The sequence below is a fragment of the Tamandua tetradactyla genome, chromosome 18 (genome assembly GCF_023851605.1).
Source record: "Tamandua tetradactyla isolate mTamTet1 chromosome 18, mTamTet1.pri, whole genome shotgun sequence".
NCBI lineage: Eukaryota > Metazoa > Chordata > Mammalia > Pilosa > Myrmecophagidae > Tamandua > Tamandua tetradactyla.
In genome coordinates this window covers 74,610,770-74,636,705 of record NC_135344.1, presented here as the reverse complement: position 1 = coordinate 74,636,705, position 25,936 = coordinate 74,610,770, and the positions used below count along the sequence as shown (strand labels likewise).

The following is a 25,936-nucleotide window of genomic DNA, read 5'->3' as shown; positions in this document are numbered from 1 at the left end:
TTGTTCTTGTTGCATTGTTTGTCACAAAGGTTTTTTGTTTGTTTGTTTTCACGTAACAGACATTTATTCCCTCACAGTCCTGGAGACCAGAAGTCCAGGTGTCAGCAGTGCCCTGCTCCCTCTGAAAGCTCCTGAGGAGAATCTTCCTTGCTTCTTCCTAGCTTCAAGTGGTTGCTGGCAAACCTTGGTGTTCCCTGGCTTGTGGCTTTCTCACCCAAGTCTTCATGTGTGCTTTTGAAATTCTCATCCCTTCTCTTAATTTTTTAAAAATTTGTATTAGAGAAGTTTTGGTTTTATGGAACAATCATACCTATGGTGCACAGTCCCCATATACATCCCCATCACCAACACTTGCACTGGTGAGGAAAATTTGTTACAGTTGATGATAGCACCTTTCTTTTGTAATTCTACCATTTTTTTTAACAGTAATTACATTTGTTACAATTGATGAAAGATTATTAAAGTAGTATTATTAACTATTGTCCATAGTTTACATAGTTTTTCCCCTATATCCCCAGCCTATTATTTTTCATGCATGTCTTTATTATTCATCTACTCATACACTGGATAAAGGGAGTGTCACAAGGACTTTATAATCACAAGGTCATGAGATAAAAGCTATATGGTTCTACAGTCATTATCAAAGGTTATTGGAATACAGTTCAACAATTTCAGATATTTCCTTCTGGCTATTATGATATGCTGGAAACTAAAAAGAAATTTCGGTATGATAAGTCAATATAATTATTTGTTAAATCCTAACTTCTCAATTTCAACTCCTCCTTTTCATTGTATCATTCTCTCAATCTTAAGGGATATCTAGGCAATAACTTCTTCATGCTGGAAAGGGGTGTTGACATTATGGGGCAGAGTAATGAGACTGGTTGATACTCTTGGAAAGACTGGTGCCTCTGGGTTTCAGGGCTTATCTGGCATAGGAGCCATCTGGTGGCTTTAAGTTCTTGAAAAACTTGGTATTTAAAACTTTAATAGAGTCTTAGATTAAGCCCAGGATATTCTTAGGGTTTTCAGGAATACCAGCTGGGGCTTGGCATGTTGCATTATCTGGCTGAAGCTTGCATAAGACTAACCTTCAGAACGACCTTTCAAATCTATTTGAATTCTCTTAGACACTGAAACTTTATTTTGTTCCATTTCTCTTTACCCTTTTGGTCAAAAAGACTTTGTTGATCCCATGATGCCAGCAGGGCCAGGCTTAGCCTTAGGCGTCATATCCCACATTGCCAGGGAAATTTACACCCCTGAAAATCATGTCCCATATATGGGGAAGGTAGTGAGTTTATTTGCAGAGTTTGGCTTAGAGAAAGAGGCCATATTTGAGCAAAAAAAGAGGATTTCTGGGAGTGACTCTTAGGCATAATTATAAGTGAGCTTAGCTTTGCCATTACAGAAATAAATTTCATAAGGGCAAGCCTCAAGATCATGGGCTTGGCTTATTAAATTGGAAGTCCCTAATGCTTGGAAAAGAATATCAGGTATTCCCCAGGTGGGGAAGTTTAATAATTCCACATTTTTTTCTCCAGTCCCTCATGGGACTTAGCAAATACTTTTTATTTCCTGCCCCACCTACTCTGGAATGTATCACAGTATTACAATAACCTGTACAGAATAGCAAGATCTCATCCCCTATTCTAGGTTCATCATGTAAATAGGTTGTTTAAATAAATTGACCAGACAGATTACATCAAAAAGTGTTCTACAGAAAATTTAAATTTTGGACAAAATAAATATCTCTTTCTTTCGTCTCACACAGAAGTCGAAGTTTTAAAATACAGGCAATATCATCTTTTACTCTGTACCCTGAGATACCTTAGTCCTAACCGGATCAGCTTCCTTCATATCTCTAATTGAAGTCTGATCTCTTTTGTAGCTTATTTAACATTTGCTGTATGGAGTAATACTGACTTTCAGAGTTGCAGAACTCTAACTCTGAGTCTCAAGTGTCACACAGATACCCAAGGTTCCAGGAAACTACCCACTTATACAGAAATGGCATGGTAATCTCAGAATTTAGAGATTAAAGTTAAAAGTCAGGCTTAAATGTGACTGCTATAAGAGCTTACAATCCAACAAGTTTACAATGAGCCTTGTTGAATGTTCTTAATATACTCTTTAATCATTGATTGCCTGATCTGTGCCCACTTACTGTCTCCTTATAACCTATGCTCTAGAATTTAATGCTCAGAATTTGGCCATTATAGCTAGTATATTAGTGAGAACACACTAAAAAGGGCAATATTTGTTCCTTCATTTCTGCCTTATTTTGCTCAGCATAATGTCCTCAAGTTTCATTCACCTCATTGCATGCCTCCTGACTTTATTCCTTTCTGCGGCCGCTCAATATACCATCGTATCTATACACCACAGTTGCCCTCCTGCTCATCAGTTGATGTACCCTTACGCTACCTCCATCCATTGGCAATTGTGAATAATTTCGCCATAAACACCAGTGTGCAAATGTCTATTTGTGTCGCTGATTGCAGTTCTTCTAAGTACATACCTAGTAACTGGGTTGCAAAATCATATACCAACCCTGTACTAAACACATGGATTCTTATTAAGAGCCAAACAATATAGAAATGAAAGATATAATACAATAAACCTATACAAAATAGAAATTATATTATTGCCTAAAATCCTTATGGGTAAAACTTATACAATCATGTGGCATATAGATACTTTATTATTTTTAAGGCACACATGAAAAAGGTACTTGGAATAAAAATAATGTAGTGAAGTAGCCATACAAGAACCATACAAGAATTGTCAGCATCCTAAAAATGGATAAAATAATGAAAGTGCTTTTTTCTTCAGGTTGTCTTCACAACTTTAAGACAGGGAATTTAAATTTCAAATATCTGTTTTTATATTTGAATTTTACTTTTTAGCATTTACAGCTTTTAGAAGAATTTGGTTTAAATAATCATTACAAAAATTGTCTAGGATGGGTGAAAGTAAACCTCTTACTCATGCTCTCCAGGCTTAGGATTTCTCCATGATTATTCCTTATTAAGGCAACATTGCTTTTAAATTATCCTCCTATTACAGGTTGAGGGTAAAGGATATTTATTGAACAGTGAGTGGAATTTGAAGTCAGAGTGGGAAGCTGCCACGTAGCGGCTGAATAATTTTGTGAAAATTGTTTATTCTTTTGCTTCTTCTACAGAGTGGGGATAATAATAATAATAGCAATAAACCATAGAGTCACTGTGACCACCAAATGAAATATCAAGTAAAAGCAAAAATACCTAGCGCAGTGTTTGCTCATTTTGGTTGCTTCATAAAATGCTACTTGCTGTCCTCCTTCTGTTCTCCTCCAATTTTGAGAGGTAGTAGAACCATTTCAAACTAGAATTAGTATTACAGAAACTTAAGCCGAACAGTGTGTTTGAAGGCAGCCCACTCAGGAAAGGAATCTCTGCCATGATGTTCATAAAAGGCACCCATGAATGAATTACAGAACGTCTCCTAAAGCCTGTGCCAGTGGATGTTAACCCTAGGATGATTTCTCTGGGAAAGCCAGCCTCATTCTACGTAAAGTTGTCTTTGTAGGATTATCATCAAAGTCCATACCTCTGGTGAGAAAGAAAACACCATTCCAGATCATGCATTTATTTCCTTAATGGGCTCAATCTTCAGAGATAAACTGTGATACTTCTATGTGAAATTCATTTAAGTCTAAGCCCTATATATTACTAACCACATTATTTAAGGACAATAAGATGGATGGATACACTCAGCACTGTTTATTGAGACTTTGAAAACACTAAATATCATTATTATGGGGTTGATTTTTTTCTCGGTTATATTTACTTTAGACTAATTTAGATGTCACTTTCCACACTCCAATCTACTAGGGAGCCCAGGAGGAACAGGGTGGTGGATCAATCCTCTGAGATCAATCCACAAAAAAAATATTTCTTACACGGGAACAATCTGGGCTTGAGTCTGAAAAGAATATCAGTATGTGCCCAAATTGAGCAGGAAAATTTGCTTTAATTTCTTTTATTTTTGAAGGCTCCAACCTACTTCCTGCTGCTTCTGAATTACACTTGAGAATGTTTGGGTTTTGAGGATACTCAGAAAGAGCAATGTTGTTGGCATTGTTTCTTCAGTCATTTATCTCTTGGGGGAAATAGCAAGATTAATCCACTGGGGCCTGGAGAAATTCTTCTGCAAATTCAACATCGTTTTAGGAAAAGAGCAACTAACCTTGGAGAGGGCTCAGGAGTCTTCCCTAATCTTTATGGATTTGATGTTTGCTGTTTGAAAGGTGATCCCAAGTCCAGGGCTTCCCCTTAAAGCTTCCCAGGGGACAAGGAGAAGAACCCTGAAGTATGAGCTTTCACATTGCTTTTATATTCTACAGAGTCCAGATCTCAGGGAGGAAAGCCTACTTCCTTAAATGCCATAAAAGCTGCTTTTTCCCCTGACTTCTCTGAGGTCTTGTTTATTTGTTCATTTTAACTCTGAAGCAGATCAACAAAACATAACTGGGAGAAAGATTCATATTCTGCAATATTTTTAAATGTCTACGTTGTTTTAGGATACCTATATTGTGGAGAACAGTGTTATCTATGCAATAAAACAATATATAATTTCACCAAACATGAGAGTATCATGTATATCCCCTTACTTTTGACTCTTTCTAACTATTTAATGAGATTTGAGGCCTCATTTTTAAAGCAGATACTATTTTAATGCAGTATTGAACTACATTTCTAATCAATTAAATATTTATTAAGCAGGAATTACGATTACAATCTTGTCAGTTTAAGGAGAAATCTTAAAAGTCTGACAAATCAAATGTAAAAGGTAAAATGAATATTTCAACATATTCAACTCCTGTCTGCTAAAAGTTCAGGGATACAATATTTAGGTCATGCTAATTTTATTTGGAAATTTATTCTGAGCCTGAAAAACTATGCTCTCTTTTCTGATACCTAATTCCCATTAGGCAGTTATGCCATCTGTATTTTGGAACAAAGAATGGCCAACTGCACTGGCCTCCAAGTTCCAGCCTTGAGGTTCAGGTTACTCCTTTTTAAAGAGGAAGAAAGAAAGAATGGGAGAAATGAAGCTTTTTATCTCCACCTTCTAGTTGCACGTTCAGCATTTGATGTGTTCTAGCCTCAGACTTAGTCCAAATTCTCCTGCTTTATAGTTTCCCAATCCTGTTTTTTTAAAGCATGCAGACATGGCCTTTTGAAACGTGTCACCGTTTGGAATAGTAATGAGCCGGTTGACTGCTCAGTTACCTTTTAAACCTGGCACCGCATGACTCACAGTTAAGGCCCTGCTACGTGGCTGTTCCAGATACACTGTCCTTGGTCTGGCTGGTGCTGTGGGCATTCCTAGATACAGGTGAGGACCTCTCTTTCATGTCCCTCTAAATGCAGCACCCCTTTCAGCCTTCTCGGGGCTTAACCACACTCACAGCTCAGGAGATGCTTTAGATGCTAGTGGTTTTAGATGTCATGGGTTTAAGTTGGAAGAGAAAAGTTTCATGGAGGAAATTCAGATGTAGGGTATTTACTACCAAACTAGCAAATTTTGGATCCTTTATTCCCATAATACCACCAAGGGCATCCCACCTATGTATCAGTGGGCATGAAGTGAGCGATGGATGGCCACGTTTTTATTGTTTTCCTCTGATAAAAATACCTGGGGACCCTTGGTCAGTTGGTGGGGGCATCACCATGCAACAAGGGGGGTAGGGTTATTGACAGCACATTAATTGAGTGAACTTTGCCTAGAATGGACTTGAAAATGCAACTCATGATAAAACTTATTTAACGAACTAGCAATTAGGAGATTGGCTAGAATATCTTGATATTCTCAAAAATGAAACTCTGAAAATGAAATCACTGAATTTTTTGTTTCACCAACATATTACTTCCGCTTAGCAACATTTAACAGCAAAGAACCCAAGGTCTGAAAAAGACATTTACCTTTAACAATACCCCTAGACTGGTATTTTCAGAAAGATTCTGGATGTTTTGTTCTGTGCTTTGAGTCTTTGATAGATGATATTTCACATGTGAGATGCAAGTAACAACACAACACCCAAATGGTAAACTTGTAGGAGGCAGTGGCAGAGCCTTGGGTCCTTTGGTGGGGGACAGAGTAGGCAGGTCCTCCTGTGTTAAGGGGGAACCTCATGTGCCCTTCCCTTCAATGTCTCCTGCCCAGATCACCCACAGGAAGACTTAACTCCTTTGAGTGCCCATGCCATCTGTCCAGTATTAAGCCGTAAATACCCATGAAATGGAATTGTCACCAACTTAATATAGATTTATTCTCCAAATTGCTTTCAAAATATTGGCAGTGGGTTTGAGGGCAGGAGATGGAGCTACTTTCCATGCCCCCACCCATTCTTCCTGCTGGCTTCCCCCTCAAGGTCAGTACAAACATTGTCCACCCAGGTGCTCAAACCACAAACCTTAACATGGTGCTAGATTCCCTGGGCCCCTTATCCATTACTGTCCTCAAGTCCTGGGGGCTCTACCTTGACATTTTGTCAGAAATTGTTCACTTGTCTCCACCTCCAGTGCTCCCCAACCCCCACCTCTCCACAAAACACTGCAATAACCTCCCAATGGATCTCCCACTTCCTGCTCCCATGCTTACTGTATCCCGACGATACCACATATGGCAGCGCTCTGGCAATTCTTGTAAAATTGTTAATTTCCTAGTTAATCACCAGGAAAAACACTTCATTGGATTCCCATTAAAGTAAATGGAAATTCAGATTGGGACTCTGGTGTCCATGGCTTTGGCTGCTCAGGGCCTTTCCATCTCTGCTTTGCCCTGCCCAGCTCTGTGCCTCCTCCGGCCACTCCTGCTGCCCACCCACCCCCTCTCCCTACCCTAGCTCCAACCCTTGCCTCCTGCTCTTTGCATGGCTTTTCACTTCCTGCTCATGGGTACCTCCCTGACCATCCTAAATAGGGCTTACAGGCTATCTTCTGACCCCATACCTGTAGTTCCTGGAATGTAACCTCTAGGAGGGAAAGGATTCCCTCATTCTTGCTCTTTGTGGTCACCCAATATAAAGCAAAGTGCCTTAATATTGGTCACCTAGTAACACTCATAGTTATTTGTTTAACAATTAGGTAATATGGATGTTTGCACAAAGCCACCCACAAATTACAGATAGGAGCCTCAGTTAAGGATTGCTGCAGAGCTGCATCTCCCCAGTCCCCAGGCCACTTGGCCACGCCAGGGCAGACCCCATGCAGGCAGATTGTGGATCAGTCCGTCTCGATTGTGTTCTCCAGGCTGTGGCTGCAGAGGAGGAGGCTTATTTGTCTGTGGGAACCTGTACTTATTCAATCCCCCTTTACTGAGGGCATACCCTGTGCCCGGATGGTCAAAAATTACTGTCTACCATCAATTATCCATTTCCTTCCTCTCGTTGCCAACTCCTTACCATTTCCTTTCTCTCCCCATCGTATTTGCCTCAGGAAGACTGGAATGAGGTGTTCCAAACCTATAGTCAGAAGCCATCCCCGTTTACTCTCTCCATCCTTAGGATCTTATGTTCCTGTTATATGTGACTGGTTTCTTCCCCTCAAGGGGCTGAAAGTCTTTGGGGTCCATGATGGAGTCCGTTTGTGATCCGTCTGGACCTGGCATGGTGCTTGGAGCAGAGCCCACACTCAGTGCCACCCATTCCCAAGCAGTTACAGCATTGCTCAACCTTTTGACATTTTAATAACCACCATGTGATTTTTGTTTGCACCTCAGTCCATCACAAGTCATAATCTGGGTTCCAAATCTTTTAGGGAACTCGAATGCACCAAGGAGGGTTGTGTGCCCTCTGAATGTTACTTTGTCATCTCTCTTGGAATATTTTGCTTCTAGAGGAAGCAGCAGCAAGTACAGTTTCAAGAGCTAACCTTAGCTGGTTCCTGAAAAAAGGAATGCTTCAGGGTCAGCAACAGTCATGGAAACCAAAGACAAATTTAGTGGATGATAAATAGGGTGCGTGTGCTGTATGTGTATATGTGTGTGTGTTGTGTATGTGGATATGTTGTGTATGTGTGTGTTTATATGTATGTATGCGTCTGTGTATGGGTGTGTTTTGTGTATGTATGTGTGTGCATTTGGTGTGTGTTTATGCTGATTTGCTTTTTATGTTGTTCCACTAAGTGATTTTTTTTTAAATATTCTTAAGGGAAAAATCTTAAAATGAGTAGTTAATCCAAATTGGCTAATCTCCCTTTCAAATGATGATTCAAACTATTTTTTAAAACTGCTGCAATCAAACTCAGTGAGTTTACATGGGGAATTTATAAGGTACTGATGCAGGTAACCTCCCAGACCCATTAAATCACAGTCTTTCTTGGGGTAGGGAAAGGAGAACTGGACTTAAAAAATATGTATAATAAAGCCTCATCAATTCTGCATTCCTAGCAGAAAACCATTAGGTGAACTGTCCTTGTTTGGGTGCCATCAGCTAAATCTGCCTTTTACCTGTCCTTTTTTGAATGGTGGCTGAAAGCCTACATTTGCTTACTCGCTTTTCCAAATTAAGCAGGTGGCTGCTCAAACTGCTCTTATAAATTTGCAAAAATAATCTTCTTTAACCAAGTTTAGCACCAGAATAAAATATTTGCTTTATCTGTAAAATGCCATCATGTTTGGTTTATCCAACATGCATGGCACCACCCAAATCAGTCTCTCCTCTTTGTCTTGCTTTTTCTCTCAAAGGGGACCACGGTGGCTAACATTATCATCCACAGTGAGTCACAACACTTTCCTGTTCCTTCCTTGGGCTCTTACATTGAAATGAACCCCTCCTGTTAAGATAAATTGTTAACTTTTAATAATAAACAATGCATAAACAACTCGTGACAATCTAGAAAAAATGCTTCCTTTGGAGCTTCCCAGACCTTTTGGCTCATTATACGTAACTTTGATACACTCTCATAGGAATATTTTTAAAAACAGGGTTTTAACCATAAAGGAAAGGAAAATGGATTCAGAAGCTTAAGAAGTTCTGCTCTAACGTCTGAAGCTTGATTGAGACCTAAAGGAGGTTCCAGAGAGAAGTTATTTCAATGTGTTTTCCAGGATATGATTCCAACAAACTATTTTTGAATGTTGCCTATTCAGCTGAACCTGTATGTAGAATGAGCTTATCAATGGCTTATAATGGTCAGCTAATGCCTTCTCGATGCTAAGCTGCTGGCTACTTCAGAATCATCCAGAAGACCTCTTCAATGGTAAAAATTCCTGAGATTCATTCCCCAAAGTTCCAACTTTTCATTTGAGGTGGAGCATGGCAACCTGTACTCTTAAAATTCCCAGGTGGAATTTTGATTTATTCCAGCCCAGGTTGAATCTTAAAGTGCTTCGAGGTGAAGACAAATGGGTGCTTAGGTCTGATCAGAAGTAACTGATTATGTATTCTTGGTCCAAAATTGAATGCCCTTGGTTTCTAATGTGACTTCCCATGGATGAGATGGTCACAGAATGAGGATGAGGAGGTTGCTTCCATTCAGGCTCTACCCAGATTCAGAGGCTAGTGTGACCTTGTACAAAGGTGACTCCGCAGTGCTTGAAGCTTCATCACATGAACTGGGCAGTGATGTTCTAATACATCACTTGAGTTTTGAAATCAGGAACTTTTGAAGAAGGTAAAGTAAAGGACTTACATTTCTTCAAATAAGTTTTTGATTTTGGACCCATACAATAATTAAATGCAGTATTTTATTTGGCCTTTTAAACCATAAAGTGTTCTCTTTTATTTCTAAGATAGCACAGGTACCAAGGGGGGCTAAATCTTTCACAGCTCTTCTGCCTCAGCTTCAAGGCCAGAACCAGGTTGTTCTGTTGCAGGGGCGGATTGCAACTCTAAGGAGCAAGTCTGCTTGTTAGTAAACATGCCAGTAAGTCGATATTCTCCTGGAGTCACAGTGGAACCCTTGAAGGACAAGCCTGCGTCTCAGGGAAGCAGCCCAGATGTGATAAACGGCGTTTCTGGCAGGGCCTAGATGGAAGGAACTTAGTCTAACCTGTCCCCAATCCGCTCCTGCTCAGCTTGGAAGCTGTAAAAAGCACTTCCAGCTGAGGCCCCGAGAGATTCTGGTGCAAAAACACTGGAAAATCTAAAGCACAGTGGCATATTTATAAAAAAAAAAGTCTCAGGGACCCCTGTCCTGCCTGACATTTCTATTTGATTTAATCTACATCCCTGTGACTCTGATAGAACGGCAAGAGCTTTGCCATGAAAGGTCCAACTGCGTTTCCCACCGTAACCCGGGCCTAGCTGCCCTCTTTCTCTATGGCTTCCTTTTCAAGTGCAGCCACTGAAGGTTTTGGCCCAGCTTCCTGCCTGGGGGAGGAGCTTTAACATATTGTTTGCGTTGGGCCTTTCGGAAGGGGCTGTGCAGGCGGACGCGGGAGGCTGGAGGAGCGGCTCTCATGGTGGTGGTTGAGGGCGCATTACGGGGGCGACCCGGCCGTGCCTTCCAGGGGGCAGGCGCCCGGTGGGCTGGGAGGGCCGCGTTCCAAGGCAAGCAGCGCCCGTCCACCTGGGCCCTCGACAGGCTCTCCAGCGTGTGGGGGTCAGAGGCAGAGAGTCCAGACTAGGGTAGGGAGACCTGGGGGGCCAGGCGAGGCGGGCGGCGACCACTGCCCTCGCCCGCCACCGCCACCGCCCCCTGACCCCAGACCTAAGGTGCCCCCGTCCGTCAGCGAGTCCCAAATGCGCGCCTCCGGGCCTTGCCTCTCTCGGCTCTCCACACTCTTTTGTGGGCCCCCCTGCGCCGCGACAACGTCGGACATGCGCATGGGGTGAAGAGGCCTAGGCAAAGCCAGCTGGCTCCACACCCCGCGGTTCTCATCTCCTCAGCAAACAAAGCCCTCCAGTCTCCTCTTCCCGCCAGCCACGTCACGTGCCCCCTTTCCCTCCGGCCGCGTCACGTGGCCCCTTCCCGCCAGCCGCGTCACGTCACGTGCCCCCTCCCCCCCCGGCCGCGTCACGTCACGTGGCCCCTCCCCCCACTGCGTCACGTCACGTGGCCCCTTCCCGCCAGCCGCGTCACGTCACGTGCCCCCTTCCCCCCCCCCCGCCGCGTCACGTCACGTGGCCCCTTCCCGCCAGCCGCGTCACGTGGCCCCGCCCCCGTCCCGACACACAGACGCTTCGGAAGTGGCGGCCTTTTTTCCACCTGTGCCCGCCAGTGGCCGGCATCCACTCCCCCCTCAGCATCAGGATCGTCCCATAAAACCGACACCAGGCCAGGTGATGGCCGCGCGGTCGGAGACGGTGGCCTCAGTGGGGTTCAGAACAGAACAATGGGACCGGGGAGTCGGGCTGGCTTTTCTGGAGAGAATTTCTTTGTGAGGAAAACATGCGGTTGGAAAGGCTGTGTATTTCTAAGGTGAGGGGGGAGCTCCTCTGTCAGAGGTGAGGGGCCGTGGCGAGTCCCGAGGTGAGGGGTGATGGCCTCCGGGAAAGCATTGCACCAGCTCCCCCTGTGCCCACCCACCTCCAGAGAACCCGGGGCAGTAAAGTGACCTGGACGCCACCAGTGAATAGGACGTGAATATCTGAACTGAGCGTACTGAGGAAGAGCTTGGCAAACAGGGAAACGGGTTCTTTAAGCCTGCCGTCTTTTCCGTCAGGTTAAAGAAGGGAAGTCGCTCAGCCTGGGTACGATGCGGACAAAGCCCAAGCTTTTAAAACAAACTCCTTTTGTCTTAAGGGGAGAGTTTACAGTTACGATTCCTTGAAAGTCCGTAAGTCTTCCAGGGAAAGATGCCAATGAACCAATACACTTCCTGTTTATTCGTTAATAACAAAAGAAACAAGCAAAACCCACCTTAGCAGACCCCAGTTGCAAAGAGTACATGGAAAAATATGTGTATGTGCTGGTACCTGTGTTTATCACCTGAATTTCTAACGACAGTACAGAGAGGTTGGATTGCTGGGGAGTGGATCACTATATCAGTCTTTCAAGGGATAAGAGGAAGCGACTGTATATTTTGCTAAATAGCCCAAGAACTTGCTTCCTCCCACTGTCAAGAAGTACTGAAATAGTGAACAAAGATAAAGCTCAGAAAAAAAGGGGGGGATTTCCTAAATGCAGACTGGGACTACACTTTTGGGTAAAGCCATGGATAGTTTTTATGAAAACCTATCACCTTGGTGACAAATGTGCAAACTTGAAGAACAAACACTCCTTCATTAGAGGTTTCAGACTTTCTCCTGCCTTACAAAATGAGAAAACTTGATAAAATGACATCATTAGGTACCCTGTGATTGGTGATGCTTTTCCAGTTTATTTTTTAGGAACGTTTCCAAGTTACTTGGACTTCTTCAGGGATTATCAGAAACCTGGTGGTTGTCTACATTTATTTTTCCTCATTTGTGAAAGACACCACTTTGACCCCTAAATTATGACCTATATATTCTGCCAGGTTGGTAGGCAGACTTCTGTACAGTAGTGTTTTCTTCTTTCCATTTATTTAGACTGGAGGAGAAAAAATAGACCCAGAGGAGGCACTGATATACGAAGAGGATTTAGATGGAGGAGATGGTGAAGAAGGAGAGTTGGAAGAAAGCACAAAATTAAAAATGTTCCGCAGGCTTGCCTGGGTGGCTTCGAAGCTTAAGGAGTTCATTGGCAACATGATAACCACCGCCGGGAAAGTTGTTGTGACCATTTTACTTGGTTCCTCAGGTGAGTGTTGGTGATATTCAGCTGAGCATAGTAAGAAGGCGTAGTTGCACTTTGGCAAATAATGAAAGCAATGGTCCAAGAGAAAATGAGAAAAGGAAACAATTTTATTCCATAACACCACAATAGTAACTGCAGCTCTTGTAAAACTGACCTCACGTACAAACCACAAAAAATATATAATTTTTTTCTAAGTTCTAATTTGGGTGTTTTTAGATGGTTTCTGTTAACCCCAGTAGAACAGCCTTTTCCCATATCTGTTAAGTGACTTCATTTTCTATTTTTAAGTTAGAATAACAACTATTCTTCTTCCATAGACGTTTTGAACCATAACCTGCTACCATTTAACAAATTAAGTGTAGCCATCCTGACTCACACATATGCATTCTAAAGGTGTGCATTTTACACTGAGTTAAAAGTAATTTAACTTTCCAGGATACATTTCTTCCTAAATTAGATTGTAATCTTCTAAAAGACATTCATTACCCTTAAACTTTGGCCAAGGACTGCTTATTCCATACAAATATTATCTTAATCCTCTACCTCCTTTTTCATTGAACTTTTTAACCAGTGTTGCAGACTGATTGTGAAGTTTATTCGTAGACAGGAACAGGCTGCTTAGTTGAAACCACACAAGAGAATTGACTAGTTTTTAACAGGGGGAAAAAAAAGAAGAAAAAGTTGAATTTTTCAAGAAACATAACCTAGTATTTAAATGAGAAGTTGCTTCAAAATGCCCAATAAAATTATTTTAACATACTTGTCAAGGTATTACCTCATTTTGCATTGCCCCTCCTGGTGGTAGTGAAAAGCAAGTTTTGTCAGATTGGGCAAATGTTTAGTGAGCATAACTGCCATAGGATATAATATTATTATGCCTCTTAGTTAACTGAAAGCAAATCACGAGATCATAAATAAAATGGTGTCAGGGAAAGTTGGAAGACATATATGAATTCCAAAAAAATATTTGGGCAAAGAAGTAGCAGTTAGGAAGCTGGCAAGTAAATGTGCTAAATTGTACTAGTATGAAAAGTAGATCTGTGTTCTACTCAAACAGCACAACTAGAATTTCTTCTTCTTGTGTTTTCTTCTATTTATAAAATTATCAGTTTCATTATAACTTTTTCACATTAAAAATGGCATTTGATCCTGTTATATAAACAACATATGACTAATATCTTAATACCCTACTCAATAGCCAAAAGAGTATAAAAGAAATTCACATGATTTCTATTAGTTATGTTTACTGAGTAGTAGGTGATTTCCCAGTTCTGTTCAGTTTTTGATGGTCACATTTCTTCCCCCTCAGGCATGATGCTGCCATCTTTGACCTCGTCTGTATATTTCTTTGTGTTTTTGGGTCTGTGTACCTGGTGGTCCTGGTGCCGGACTTTCGATCCTTTGCTCTTCAGCTGTCTGTGTGTTCTACTGGCTATTTTCACTGCCGGGCACCTAATTGGACTTTATTTATACCAGTTCCAATTCTTTCAAGAAGCAGTTCCACCCAATGACTACTATGCAAGGTAAGAGAAATGTTTCATATATTTTAAGGTGTTTTCCCTCCTTTTGTGGTCTTGTTTTAGGATTATGAATTGGAAAGGATTTTTCTGGATGGCAAGTGATATGTTAAGTACATGTTTGGTGAGAGTAGAAGGAGCAGTCTATTGTTTTAATCTATTGAATGACACAGTCTAGAAGAAAGTAGGTCTTCTCTGGCGGTACAGCTGGGGCCTGGAAAAACAAGGGTATCTAAGTTTGCCTGAGCTGTTGTGACAGACACCACACAAAGAGTTGGCTTAATTGATGTGAATTCATTGGCTCATGATTTTGAAGCTTAAAGAAATCCAGAAACAAGATGGCAGCAAGGCTTACTTTTCTCCTAAAAAAAGTAGCATTCTGGGTGCTAGGTGCTAGTAAACCTTGGGGTTCCTTAGCTTATATTTCTGCCTCCCATCACGTGGGAATGCCCTCTCCTTTTTCTATTATGACTTCAGAGTTATCTTTATGAGACCTCCAGTTATCTGGATTATGACCCACCCTGCTTCAGTTGGGCCACAGCTTAATTAAAAATAACATCTTCAAGAGGTCCTATTGACAATGGATTCATACCCACAGAGAAATAGATTAAGATTAAAAGTGTGTGTTTGTTGGGGGATAGAATTCAACCAACCACAGACAGAGCCCTATCGATTGTAGTACACAGAAAAGACACATGTTTAGGATGTAGAAAGAGATCCAGGAAGAAATTTATATCAGAGAAGAAAATACATGTCAGAAGGATACAGCTAGAAGGAAGTCTCACAGGCTAAATATAGGACAAAGTGAGAATAAAAAATAATAACCACTTGATTATAAAATTTATAAATAAAATGCCAATCCATAGTGAGACAGAGAGTGTAAAAAAGAGAGCAATCTAATAACTTGTCTCTACTAGAGATGTTTTTTTAAAGATGACTGCTTGCTGTAGAAATGGGAAATAATTAAGCACTTACTTACCTTTTAGAAGGAACACTAGGTCATTCTGATTTGATGAGGGAAAGCTCTTCTTCACTAGAAAACACCAGCTAATGACAAGGTAAAGAATAGTGGAATTAGGAAATTATTATTCTTCAATCCTTGATTAAAGGATCTAGTATTGGTTTCTGACTACAGCCTGAAACTGTTGCTTTAAAAGGTTGCTGGAATGCGGGATGTTTGCATAATGATGAAGTACTGCAACATCATTGATTATTTGCTAATTGTAAAGAAAAAAGATCATACCTTTAAAATTGTGGTCAACACTGTCATCAGCTGATAGAAATTAACATTACCAAAAATGGGATAGTTTGTACATCTTCATATATTCAATTTGAGGTCTTACAGCATTGTATTTTCAAGTCTTTAAACCTAACTACCAATAAGGGGTAGAAAATCTATTTAAATGGCTCCACAAGGAAACAATCAGAAAAATCTAGACTATGGAATCTGCAGAGCAATTGATCTACTTGACTCAAAAATCAATATCATGAAAAAGAGGGGGGAATAAGGACTGTTCTAACTTAGTGGCTAAAGAAACCTAAAAAATGTAAAGCATAACTCTAGATTGGATGCTGGGTTAACAACAAATCTAAAACAGATATTTGGGGGTTGAATGGGGAAAGTTGAATATGGGTTGGATATTAGCAGGGAGTGTAGAATTAGGAGCATGATGGTATTGTGGCTGTACAGGAAAATGGTATTAATTTTGAGAAGATACATGGTGAATTATTTAGGGATAGAGCTCATGAGTCCATACTTCGTGAATGGTTTAGCAGCTAGCATGATAGAGAATGATAGGTGATGACAGAGAGAGAGGGCTAGATAATGATAGGTGGTAGAAGAGAGATAAAATATGGCAAAATGCTAATGGTTACTTAAACTAGGTAAACAGCATTTAATTATCTAGGCTGCTCAAACAAATACCATGAAACGGGTTGCTTAAACGATAGGGAATTCATTACCTTACAGTTTTGAGGACGGGAAAATGTCCAAATCAAGGCATTATCAACGTGATGCTTTCTTCCCAACGATTGCAGTGTTCAGGGTCTGACTGCCAGCAATCCTTTGTTCCTGTCATGTGGCAAGGCACATGGCAGTCTTTCCTGGACTCTCCCTTCCCTTTCATTGATGTCCAGCCTCTTGCTTCCTATAACTTTCTCTCTGTCTGAATTTTACTCTGTTTATAAAGAACTCCCAATTGAGGTGCACCATGCCCTAACTGAAGTAATCTAATCAAAAGTTCCTTCTTATAATATGTCACACCCAGAGGAATGGATTAAATTTAAGAACATATTTTTTGAGATACATATAGCTTTAAGCCACCACAAATGGTATTGAGTTAATCCTTATTCTAGTTAAAGTTTCCTTTGTCTTTGGAAAAGTTCACAATTGAAAGTTGCAGAAAAAAGAAAGGGAAAGAGAAATGGTAGGAGGTAAGGTAAGCGTGAGGTGAAGGCTCACCCAGAATTCTTCTGTCTGATGCACCTCTGGGAAGTGATATAGGTGTTTTTTTCCTTCTTGGTGAAAAATGAGGATTCTGTACTTAAAAATGAAGGGGTAATATAACTTTGCATCCTTCTTTTGGAATATTCTGTTGTGGTTTTTATGGAATAGGAAAAAGGAGTCAGTGCATGGACCAACCCACTTTGCTTTTGTTGATTCATATGTAAAATTTGGCCACAATGAAAGCTGGTTTTTACCTGTGTCTGTGCGATACTAACAACAATAACAAAAGTTAATCCTAAATTTTAGTCATAAAACTTCCTAAATTTAATTAAATAAAAGTTAATGGCCTACACATATGCGTGCACACAACACACATGCAAAAGCTAGCAAATTACAGATCCTGTTGACTTAACCAATTGTATTAACCTGGAAACTGAAGATGTGATTCTTCTAAAAAAGAAGAATGCTATGTAGACACAGTTTTAATTCTGTGCAGATTAAATAGTGCACACTATTGGATTCAGGCAGGAATTAATAGATACTAGATTTTAGTACAGACATTATTTATAGACTAAGTGAATCCTTTACTTTCTTTTAGGCATTTAAATTTTGGTTTATTGGGCACATATAGAAAAAATATTTTGTGCTGTTGAAAGGGCCGATTTCTAGAATGACTTAATTGAAAATGTAAATATCCTTCTTAAAACAGATTTGGTTTTTTCTTCCTCCTAGTTTAAGGATCTTTTTTGCCATCTAGAGGCTAATGGGAGGAAATACAAAGAATATTACCTTGAAAATACCTCAGTAGAGCAGGCGCACTTTTTCTTTAGAGGATCAATTAGTAGATATTTTAGGCTTTGCAAGTCAGTATGGTCTCTGTCACAATTCTTGCAAGAAGTTTTGTAATGTGAAAGCAGCCGAAGTCAATATGCAAAGAGGTGAGGTTATATTCCAATAACATTTTATTTATGAATGCTAACATTTGAACAACAAAGTCTGACTTGGGGAAAAAACAAACCAGAGATTAGTATCCCCAACAATAACAATAAAAATAATCTTATATGGGACAGTTGTCACAAATTTAATAACCACACAAGCTTTTGGGTTTGGTGACACCTAATCCAAGCAGTTTTTATCTTTTCCTAAACATCAAAATAGATGAGAATGCTTTATTTTTTGTAAAGAAATTTTCTAAAATTTAGTAAATGATTTTTTTTTCTATCTTTTTTTTTTTTTTTAACATGGGCAGGCATCGGGAATCAAACCCAGGTCCTCGGGCTTGGCAGGCAAGCATTCTTACCTGCTGAGCCACTGTGGCCCACCCAGTAAATGGTTTTTGAGTCATTAGTATAAAACATGTTTTTGGGTGAGAACTTGGAAAATATAGAAAATAATAAAAACAATTTTTAAAATGTAATCCTAACACCCATAAATAAATACTGTTCATTAGTTTGTCTATTTCTTCCCCTTTCTTTCCCTCGCATATATGTACTTTTTTTTTTAAACAAACATTATTCATAATGCAAAAACTGTTCTGTAACTGGCTTTGCTCACTCAAATTGTACATTGTCCCATGTCGTTAAATGTTCTTCCAAAAGTTGACTTTCGTAGGCTTTGAAGTGTTCAGTTTTATAGGTGCACCATAATTTAGTTACTCCCTGATTTGTCCATATGTTTTGTGCTTCCCTTTTGCTCTCATGAACGATGCTGTCAGAAGCATACATGTCACTTCTGAGTTTCAATGTAACAACATGAGTGAAATGCAGCCCCCTGTGCCTCAAGCTATGAAAGAGCCCCTACTTGGCTCTGCTTCTGCTGGAGACCCCAAGGTTTCAGGAGTCCTGGCCAGTACTATGTTAATTATTAATTTGTGGTGACTCACCATGCACATGTTCTAAATTGAAATCCCATACTTAGGGTGGGCAGAGAGCTGGAGCTTCATTTTTCTCTAGTGTGATCGCGTCTTTCCACCCAAAATCACAAGAGATCGTAAGGTTCTTTCTGACTTCACCCATGCCACTGTGAAGCATTTCTCCCTGATTTGTAGCCCAAGAGAAGTGTGGAGACAGCAAGGATGGGACTGATGGGAGATCAAGGTAAACCTGAAGTTCAGAGTGCAGCAGGGAATGACAATGTACAAGCCGAGAGAATTAGTGACTCTTTTCCACTTGTTCACACATGAGCTGCATAACCGTATTTCCTGAAACAAAGTTCAGGGCTCATTATTTTACAGGTGTGGATGTACTTACAGGGCAATCAAGACAGAATGCCTGGAAGTAGAAGTAGTCTTCCCAAATCTGAATTGTTGTAGTGCATCATGACCATGAAAAAAGTTAGTGACCACACTTTAGGAGTGTTCCAGCAGAGTAAAGCTTGAAAACAAATCCACATGATTAAATGTAAGGCCCATTATTTAAAAATAGTTTCTTTACTAGACTAGAGCCCTGTTACAACTGTTCTTCCAACAGGGCGTCCCTAAGAAAAACAATGAACTGACCAAAGTTTGTTTTAGTTAATACAACGTGTAGTGCCTTCCAGCAATTTTGTATTTCCTTAGGGAATTTTTGTAAACAGCAAGTACCTTAAATTTAGAAATCATGAAACAAGTGTTAAAGCTAAAGGGTGGCATTCAGACTCTTCCAGTGGTATGTGTGATATGTTCTCATCCGGAGGCTAGCCAAGTCGATGAATCTGGGAGTCTTGGGCAGCTCTTGTCTTGAGGATTTCCTGCATTACAAGTGCAATGCGTGTGCTGAGAACAGTGTGGTCAAGGGCAGATGAGCCTGATTTGTGCTGGTGTATGGTGAATATAGGGTGTCCCGAGAGATTCCAACAGGCATGGATGTTATAAACTCTGTCTCTACTCATTGGTGACTGCTGTTAATAGATTTTAATAATTTGTCAGCACACCTTTGGCCACATACCTTTGTGAAGAAGATATCTAGAGTAAGTCTGAGGCAGATTCACCTAAGAACAATCCTTTACTTAAAAGTGGGATTCTGTTTGTTTCTTGTTTTTGCTTTTTCTTGTATTATTTAGATAATTCAGATATTGAATCATGAAGTAGGCAAGAGTGGTGGGCTTGGTAGGGGACCAAAATGCCCATGACTTTATTAATGATTATGTAGATACTTGGAGTCCAGGATTTCTCAATCCTGGTAATTAATGTTTTACTTACGTAAAGCATGAGGATGAGTTTAACTTTGAATAGTTCTTTCAGTTGTGTCTTGTAATCTTTGACATACTTTCATTCCAAACCCTGAGCTTCTTTTAGAACATTCTTAGGTGTCATTGCAGGGTTAGACCTGTTGGCTGAAATTCAGTTTGTTGCTTTGCTGCTTTTTCAACTTCAAATTGTGAAGTTTGGAAATGAAAGGATGAGAAGGAATGAAAAAGATTCTTCAGCCAATCTCTATGAAAGTAGCATTCTCTCCTGTTTCAATAAAGCATGACAATTAGAAAACGCATCATATTTAGTGAGGGAAAATTTTCTGATTATTTCAATGTTAAAACAACGTAAAAAAAAAAGCAAAGCCTAAAACTCCAGCATCATGAGCTTAAATATTCTCTAACAAATGAACAAAATGTTAAAAAGTAAACATTAAAAGAACAAACTCATTGGTTATATTTGTACTGTTTTTATAATAGTCAATTATAAAATATCAATCATTTATAAGGAGCAATAAAGATCTCAGTACTCTGTCCTTTTCTTGGGTTTAGAGAAGTCAGTAAATGAAAGAATGCAATCTGTTCTATTGCTATTTAAACCATTGCACTTTTGCAGCCTAGCTCAATAGTACTGTGGTATACCTTTCCTGCATTAGAGTGATCTGAGGTTTAGTAAATACAAACAGCACAGAAAGACCAAATTGTTTTTGATGGAGACCAGTTGGCAGGAACTTCATCTGAAAGGGGTTTCTAGCATGTGTGGAAGAAATAGATGTAAAGCACATCATTTTAATGCTAAGGAATTTAATGCTAAAGAACCCAACCAAATTATACCTTCATTTGACCTTTTCATTAAAAAATGACACTGACAGTAGTTAATTTATAAGAGTTGTCTCATTTTTAAAGGTGATAGGTAATAAAATTATGCCCGAACTTTTGGTTTCTTTTTGAGAAGCATTTTCACTGACTAAGTGGCTTCTTCTTCTATAGGTCTTAGTGTTCAGTGGTGCCCTTTTGCTAGGGGAAATATAGAAGCCCAGTCAGAATTTGACTTTTCACAGTTAAAAGGGAAAATCAATAGAACTTAAATACTTGAATTCCTGAGTCTCTTTGGATGATGTTTGGCATCTGTGATCAGTGCAGGGCATAAATAGGTATGCCATGGCCCTCCAAGACCTGGGAAACAGGACATCATACTCTGCTGTGTACAAAAGCTCTTGTCTGCTTCCCATGAGGTCAACACACCTTCCCATGATGTCTGTTTAACTTTTTCTCCCTAACACTTCATTACCTCTCCTTCCACAATCTCAGCCTCGATTGCATGTGGACCAAATTTCTTGCCTTTCGTCTATTGAGGAAAGGGAGTCCACTTCTGTTTTCATTGGGAAGCTGCCTTTTTCTCTGTGACCCCTGAGCTAGGTCTTGAAGAAAGGGTAGGAGTTGGTATAATATGTGTATTTCTCTCCCAGTAGAGACTATTCTTGAGGAAAGGTAGGAGCAATAGAGATGAGTTGAGGGTTCTTGAAGGCTGTGATGGTCCCTTGCTGGCCTCAGCTTTCTTAGGCTCTGACTCTACTGATCAGAGAGTGGGGTCTCAGGAAGTTTATGTTCAATGAATGAACTTGTTTTCCCTTTCTTTTTTCATAAAATCCTTGCATTTTATCTCTTGTGTGTCAAAATAATGTTTTTCCTCAATTTCAAGTCCCAGATGTGGCCATTGGCTGTAATAAATATGGGAAGATTATTTTTCTGAAAGGTCACTGTCAATTTATTGTACCCACTGTAGTCACACTGCTGCTCTCCAAGGTATATTTTCCCCAGATGCACTGTCATGTGCAGCCTAGAAGCTGAGTGAGGCTGTAGTATACAGTAGCCTGGTTCTGTAAGTGTGGTGCTAGCAAATATTTAGTTTCTGCTTTACAAAAATAATCATTTTCAAGTTACTTATTTAGAAAACTCAAAAATAGCTTTAGCCCTGCTGCTTAAAATAAACATGGGTAAAGTAGTAAATAGCTTTTGTTTTTGAAGAAATTTGAGATTTCATTTCATATTCAATAGGTTCTTCAAGGACCCAGTTTACTTTTTATTATTGAATGACGGACAATATTTATTTATTTATTTGAGTTTTGTCTTTAAAATGGAAATGATTTATCTGTGGTGAGTATTAATGAGATGATGTACGAAAGAGTCTACCTGTGCCTGGTTACTCAAAAGCCATCAAGAAATGCCAGGTCCATTTTTCCTTCTGTAGTTTGTGTGTGTGTGTGTGTGCTGAAAGCATACAAGATGTGGGTTTTCTTTTATTTTTATTAAATTGTTATTTGTGAGGGTTAGTAAGTAATAATGTTTTCCTGTATCTGCTGATTTCCAATTTATGTGGCATCCTAGTAGTTTAGTAAAATCTATGTCTTAAATCCAACAAAATAACTCTTCTTTCATGTTCTCTTAAAAGTCTCGCCACCACAGAAACTGCTGAGCATTCCAGTAGCATTAATTCTTGAAAACAATTGTATAAAGATATAACTTCTACAGTGTGACTGGGTGATTGTGAAACCCTTGTGTCTCATGCCCTTTTTATCCAGGGTATGGACAGATGAGTGAAAAATATGGTTAAAAATAAGTAACTAATAGAGGGGTAGGGGGGTAATAAATTGAGTAGATGGAAATACTACTGGTCAATGAGAGGGGTATGGGATATACAAGGTTTTTTCTTTTTTTTATTTCTTTTTTTTTGGAGTGATGCAATTGTTCTAAAAAATCATGATGATGATGAATACACAACTATGTGATGATATTGTGAGCCATTGCACACCATGTATGGACTTATATAGTGTGAAGATTTGTCAGTAGAAATATTTTCTAAAAAAACACAAAGCCAAATGTCATATGAAGGCTGGCTAAAAGAAGGAATTAATCAATCATAACATTGAAATTATCTGTTTGTTTATCACATACCCCAGAAAGACATGTTCAGGTTCTAGCCCCCAGTCCTGTAGATGTGAACTCATTTGTAAATGGGTTATTTAAAGATACTATTAAGGTGAGCCAAATTAAATCAGGGTGGGTGTGAATCCAGTATGCCTGGAGTCCTTATAGCAGAGGAAATTTGTACACACAGTAGAAGTGAGTAAGAGGTAGATGGTCATGCGATGGAAGCAGAGTTATGCATTGCTGGGAAGTCACCATCAGAATGATGCTTATAGCCTCCAAAACTGTGAGACAATAAATTCCTGTTGTTTAAACCAAAAACAAAACTGAGAAAGTCTCACCAATGTCATTGTATTAACTAATAGGAAAAAAAAAGCAGTTATCTGTCTTGGGAAATTTAGTATTATTTAATTATATTTATTGCTGTTTTCCCTATTAAACAAAGCTAAGTTTAAGTTTTAAACATATATATAAACATATGTGTGTATACATGCATGTATATGTATATATGCACAGATATATATATATATATATATATATATATATGTATGAATTAAAGTACAATGGTAATATTATAACTGTATCCTTCTCATAGGATTATTCTGAATATTAAATGAGTTGATATTTGTAAAACTCTGTGCCTGGCACATGTTAAGAACTGCAGAAAAGTATTGTTACATACATGTATTAAATAAGCTGCCCTGCTAGTTAACTAGACACTCAAGCATTGAATCAGAACTTTAATAACGACATGTAAGTATAGCCTCTCATGTCTCTTAATTTTAAACTTTGAGTTCTAATGGTAATTTGGGTTTCAGGCAATATAATTGCAGGTGCTTGTTTCCTGACTCAGCAAAATTGTCATGTTTTGACCCGTTAACTTTGCATGAAGCTGTTTGCTAAGTAGTTTGAATTTCTTACGTTACTTCATCCCCACAATAACCCTGTGGGTGGCTATTGTTATTTTTATGCCCATTTTATAAAGGATAAAACTGAGTCTGGCTGAATTTGAGACCATATCAAGGCCACATGTTTACTCAATGGCAGAATCGGGATTTGAGCCCCATTCTAACTCCAAAGGGTGTATCTTTATTAGTCATAGTGATGTTTAATTACCTTCATATAAATAGTTAGCCTGCATAGTAGTATGCTTTCCCTGCCTTCCTCGAATATTTACTAACAGTCCCTCCCTTCATCCTACCCAGTTCCAGAGTGGCTTGCATTTTCTCTCTCACCTGGAGGGAGCCCAAAGGAGGGTTGTCTATAGCCATGGCAACCAGAAGCAGCCCATTCCTCTGGACTCACTGGAGTGGGCTGAGCTAGTCTTTTTTGGATACAGAACATTTGAATCCAGGCAACGAGCTGTTAGAGGATTTGCCTGGTAGCTCTGGGCAGAAACTGCATCTGATTCAACTTTGTATCTCCTCAATATCCAGTACCAGTCATGCCACAGACTCTAGTGAATGCTCGCTAAGTGAAAAATGACTCTTCTGACATTAAACCCTTCCAGTTAGGAAGGGAATATAGATTAGGAAGAGTTCACAGTTAAATTTTTTCTTTCCTAAACATGCTACAAATGGTTGATCTTAATGAACACATCTAAATTATGCCTGTATGTTACATTTAAGTCCTTTCTAATTTAAAAATTAATAGCAAACTAATGATGGTAGAATTTCTTGTGGTAGAAAGATGAAATGTTCTGACAAGTTAAGTTCACCATTTACAAAAAGTTAAATCTGAAGTCTTCTTTTTCAGAAAAGGCATTTTAGAACAAACCTATTATTTAGCTATCAGACTTGTTGTTGGAATGCATGATCATCATCTTTGTTAGAGTTAAGAACTTCATCCAGGCTCTGGGTTTTAAATAATTGTAGCAACACTTCATTCATTTCTTCATTTGATTGTAGATCATCCAACTTGGCTAGCTTATGAAACATTTTGAGAATAAATATAATCAGAGATATTGCCTTATAAATGCTTGGGTTGTTCCAGTTCAGAATATTCTTATGCTGTACCTTCAGCTAAATTGTATCTCCTTTTTTAGTCCCAAGTATCCATGAGTCCAAGATAGGAAATTAGCCCTGAAAATAAGAACCAAGATGCTTTGATTTTTCACTTCAGAGTTTCTCTAACAAAGTTTTCTACTGAAAAATTTTGACAAATGTTTTAATAAGCTTTCTAATTACTCATCATTTAGAGTAATTGTTTCCTGAAACACTGTTATTAGGATACATATAACAGATATGTAGTAAACTGCCTATATTTACAGTGTCCAATTTAATGAGTTTTGATATATGTACATACTCATGAGACTCACCACAATCAAGACAGTGAACATATCTATCATCCCCAAAATACCCTCTGTCTCTCTCTGTATGTAAACTTTCTCTCCTGCCCTTCCTGCCTACCCCATCCCCAGGTGACCAGTGATCTGCTTTCTGTCACTCAATTAGTATACATTTTCTAGAATTTTATTTAAATGGAATCACATATTATGTATTCTTTTGGGGGGAAGTAGAGCAAGTCTGGCTTCTTTCAGTCAGCATAATTATTTTGAGATACATCCGTGTTTAACATATATCAATAGTTCATTTCTTTTTTAGTAGAATTTAATTGTATGCAAATAAAACCATATGTTTTATTCATTCTCCTATTAATGAACATTTGGTATGATTCTAGTTTTGACTATTATGAATAAAGTTGCTATGAATATTAATAGAGAAGTCCTTTGTATGGACATATGCTTTCATTCCTCTAGAGTAAATACTTGGAAGTAGAATGATGGAATCATGTTAGGTTTAAGTTTAACTTTTAAGAAACTGCCAGGCAGTGTTCCAAAGTGATTGTGCCATGTTACTTTCCCACCAAGTGTGTTCAAGGGTTTCAGTTTCTCTACATCCTCACTAGCACTTGGTACGATTAGTCTTTTAATTTTATGCATTCTGATAAATGTTGTGCTGTTGGTTCCTTCTGGCTTTAATTTACATTTTCTTAATAACTAATGAAGCTAAGAATGTTTTCATGGTTTTATTTTACATCTAGTTATCTTCTTTGATTAAGTGCCTGTTCAAATATTTTACCCATTTAATAATAAATTGAAACTATTTGTTTTTTCCTTATTGAGTTTTGAGAGTTATTGATATACTCTAGATACAAGTCATTTA

General features: G+C 39.1%; 1 protein-coding gene across 13 annotated transcripts in view; it reads left to right on the top strand.

Annotated features, from left to right (window-relative positions):
* PIEZO2 (piezo type mechanosensitive ion channel component 2) overlaps positions 1–25,936 on the top strand; it is a 562,484-nt gene that overhangs the window by 335,847 nt on the left and 200,701 nt on the right. For 12 of the 13 annotated variants that reach the window (XM_077135993.1, XM_077135995.1, XM_077135992.1 and 9 more), the window contains exons 6-7: positions 12,506–12,716; positions 14,023–14,236. In XM_077135993.1, coding sequence (XP_076992108.1) covers positions 12,506–12,716; positions 14,023–14,236 — 425 coding nt within the window. Of the gene's footprint in view, positions 1–11,281; positions 11,415–12,505; positions 12,717–14,022; positions 14,237–25,936 lie in introns of those variants that run through there. The other variant, XM_077136001.1, reaches the window with a different exon arrangement.